General features: G+C 32.7%; 2 protein-coding genes across 2 annotated transcripts in view; both read right to left on the bottom strand.

The window, feature by feature from the left end:
• LOC100641857 (ephrin type-B receptor 4-like) overlaps positions 1-2,369 on the bottom strand; it is a 24,951-nt gene that overhangs the window by 13,534 nt on the left and 9,048 nt on the right. The window lies entirely within an intron of this gene.
• The window catches only part of LOC109586485 (ephrin type-A receptor 4a-like), a 6,670-nt gene continuing 5,976 nt past the window's right edge, over positions 1,676-2,369 (bottom strand). Inside the window, exon 6 of the mRNA XM_020002682.1 lies at positions 1,676-1,944. Coding sequence (XP_019858241.1) covers positions 1,773-1,944 — 172 coding nt within the window. The 3' untranslated portion in view covers positions 1,676-1,772. The remainder of the gene's footprint in view (positions 1,945-2,369) is intronic.

The raw sequence follows: 2,369 nt of genomic DNA, 5'->3' as shown, positions 1-2,369 counted from the left end.
TCTATTACTTACTCTATATCCATTATTGTTTATATTCATCACTGTTCCTACAAGGACACATGAACCAACTAAGTTTTTTCTTTTCCTTTGTTCCATTTATTCTACTTGAATTATTCAGTATTTAGCATGCTTACTGTTATTTTGTAGTAGCAGTTGTTGTGTTTTGAAAATAAGCTATTAGGTTTATTGTTGTATATGTATGCATATACATTATAGTCTAAAGTGTGTGTTAAATACTCTGAGAGCTATTGCAAAAAAATTTATGACCGACTAGGAGACTCACGTGATCCAAGTTTTATACCTTTGAAAATTGCTAAAATTAATGATATTCATTGGCCAAATACATTGTCATATATTCACCTCTCCATTAGTGGAATCACAATCTCACATCACATCTTATAGATGCTTGTGAGATTAAGGATTATTCATTACTATACTACTTAGAAAAGCCACTCCTACTTCATTGGCTTCCACGTGTTGTCACGTGTCTAATAGAAACGGAGTTAACAGACTTAAAACCTGCTTAAAATAGAACACTTAATAATGTATCGACATATTGTGAGTATTTTGCCATACTTGTAAGCTTATTGTACATACATGTACTGTACTGTTTCTAATTAGTGTAGCTTGTTCTGCACATTATAACGATCTTTTTAAAATTTTAAATGTAGGTATCTACTTGATATCACATTAGAATGAATTACATGATGAATAGAGCAAGGGGCAATGGCTAGGTAAGTAATCTCCATTTTAATAGTTTTTCTGGTACACATATATGTTTTTATGTTGCATAGAAAATTTGAGCTGATTTTGATCAAATTTAGATTTTTAACGTATTTTTAAAAGTGACCTAAAAATTGAGCCAAAGTCCTGTACTATAGTACACAATCTTTAGCCAAATTTTTCCTTAAAAAGGTAATAATTTTCCATTTTATAATTTTTTCTGATACACATACATGTTCTTATGTTTTGCAGAAAGTTTGAGTTGATTCTGATCAAAATTAAATTTATTAATGATGCTCTAAAGTTTGGTCAAAAAATAGCTAGAACAGAAATTTGAATTTTTATTACATTTTTTAATTTACATACTTGCACTTATGTTATTTAGAAAATTTGAGTTGCTATATGATCAAACTGGTTTTCTTCAAAATTTGACCATGGATCATGTATGCATGAACTATCAATATAAAAATGCTGCAATACATTTTCTGAATTTAGAGCTGATTCCAATCAGGGGCATAGCTGGACCTTGGGTGATGGTAAGGCAAGGAGACAAAATGGCGCGCTTTGCGCGCCGCGATTTTGGCCACACCCCTTTTCCGTAACAAAATGGAGGCATTTTCCTGCAAGCTGAGCGAAATCAGAGTGAAATTATCATTGTATATAGCTTTAAAAAGAGCTGTGGTTATCAGCCACCCCCTTTTGTTACTGTAAGAACAATGAATATAATCTTTTGGGTTATAATTTCAATGAATATAATTATAAGGCCACTTTGATGGTAGGGCCCAGGCCCCCTCAGGCCCTACCTCAGCTACGCCCCTGATTTCCAATCATAAATATAATACACAGACAGGGATTGGAGACTTATACCTGTTTTAATTTTGTCATTGCCAATGGCTATTATTTATAGGTCATTAATAATTATTTATAACGACACATAACTATAAAAACTGTCACAATGCTGTTACAAACAGCAAATGGTAGTAATGGGGATATAACAAAAATTACAATTCTGCCTGTAATAAATTAAAAAAGAAGATGGAGACATAAAATCAGTTCTTGTACATGTACTGTAAGTCGGTGTAGAGGGAGTGGCTTGTTTCTAAAGCTCCACCCAGTACAGTAACAGGATCCTCCTTATTAATCATTAGTAATTGTTTATCAGGTGAGGATAGACTTGATGATATATCTGAGAAACTGGGACGATTATAAGTATCAGGATTCCTACATTGAATACAAATAAGGATATCAATATTCACTGGATTATCTTATTTTTAATAAAAATTATAGATATCACATTATATTAATTGTGTGTGGGCGTTCATGAAGCATGTTGTATTTGAATGTGAAATGACAATGACACTGTAGTATGTGGATATGGTGCAGTTAGAGTAATGTATGTATGTGTGACCATATCTAATCTAATTGTGCAAAGCCCCTACTTATGAAAATTTCTGTATGTATGCATGAATGCATGCATGCATACGTTTTGGGGTGTGACTAGGAGGTGCAGTCACAAGGCAGAACCCCTCAATGTTTAGATTCTTTCTAGTTTAGCCCTAGTTGGCATATTTGGCTGCACTTTAGTATGTTATTGTATTAAAATTCCATTAGTTGAAAACATGTTTGTGTTTTGCTAGTTACATGCA

Source organism: Amphimedon queenslandica, unplaced genomic scaffold (genome assembly GCF_000090795.2).
Source record: "Amphimedon queenslandica unplaced genomic scaffold, v1.1 AMPQUscaffold_12860, whole genome shotgun sequence".
Classification (NCBI taxonomy): domain Eukaryota; kingdom Metazoa; phylum Porifera; class Demospongiae; order Haplosclerida; family Niphatidae; genus Amphimedon; species Amphimedon queenslandica.
The sequence above is the reverse complement of the archived record's forward strand: the minus strand, read 5'-3'. Positions and strand labels throughout refer to the sequence as shown.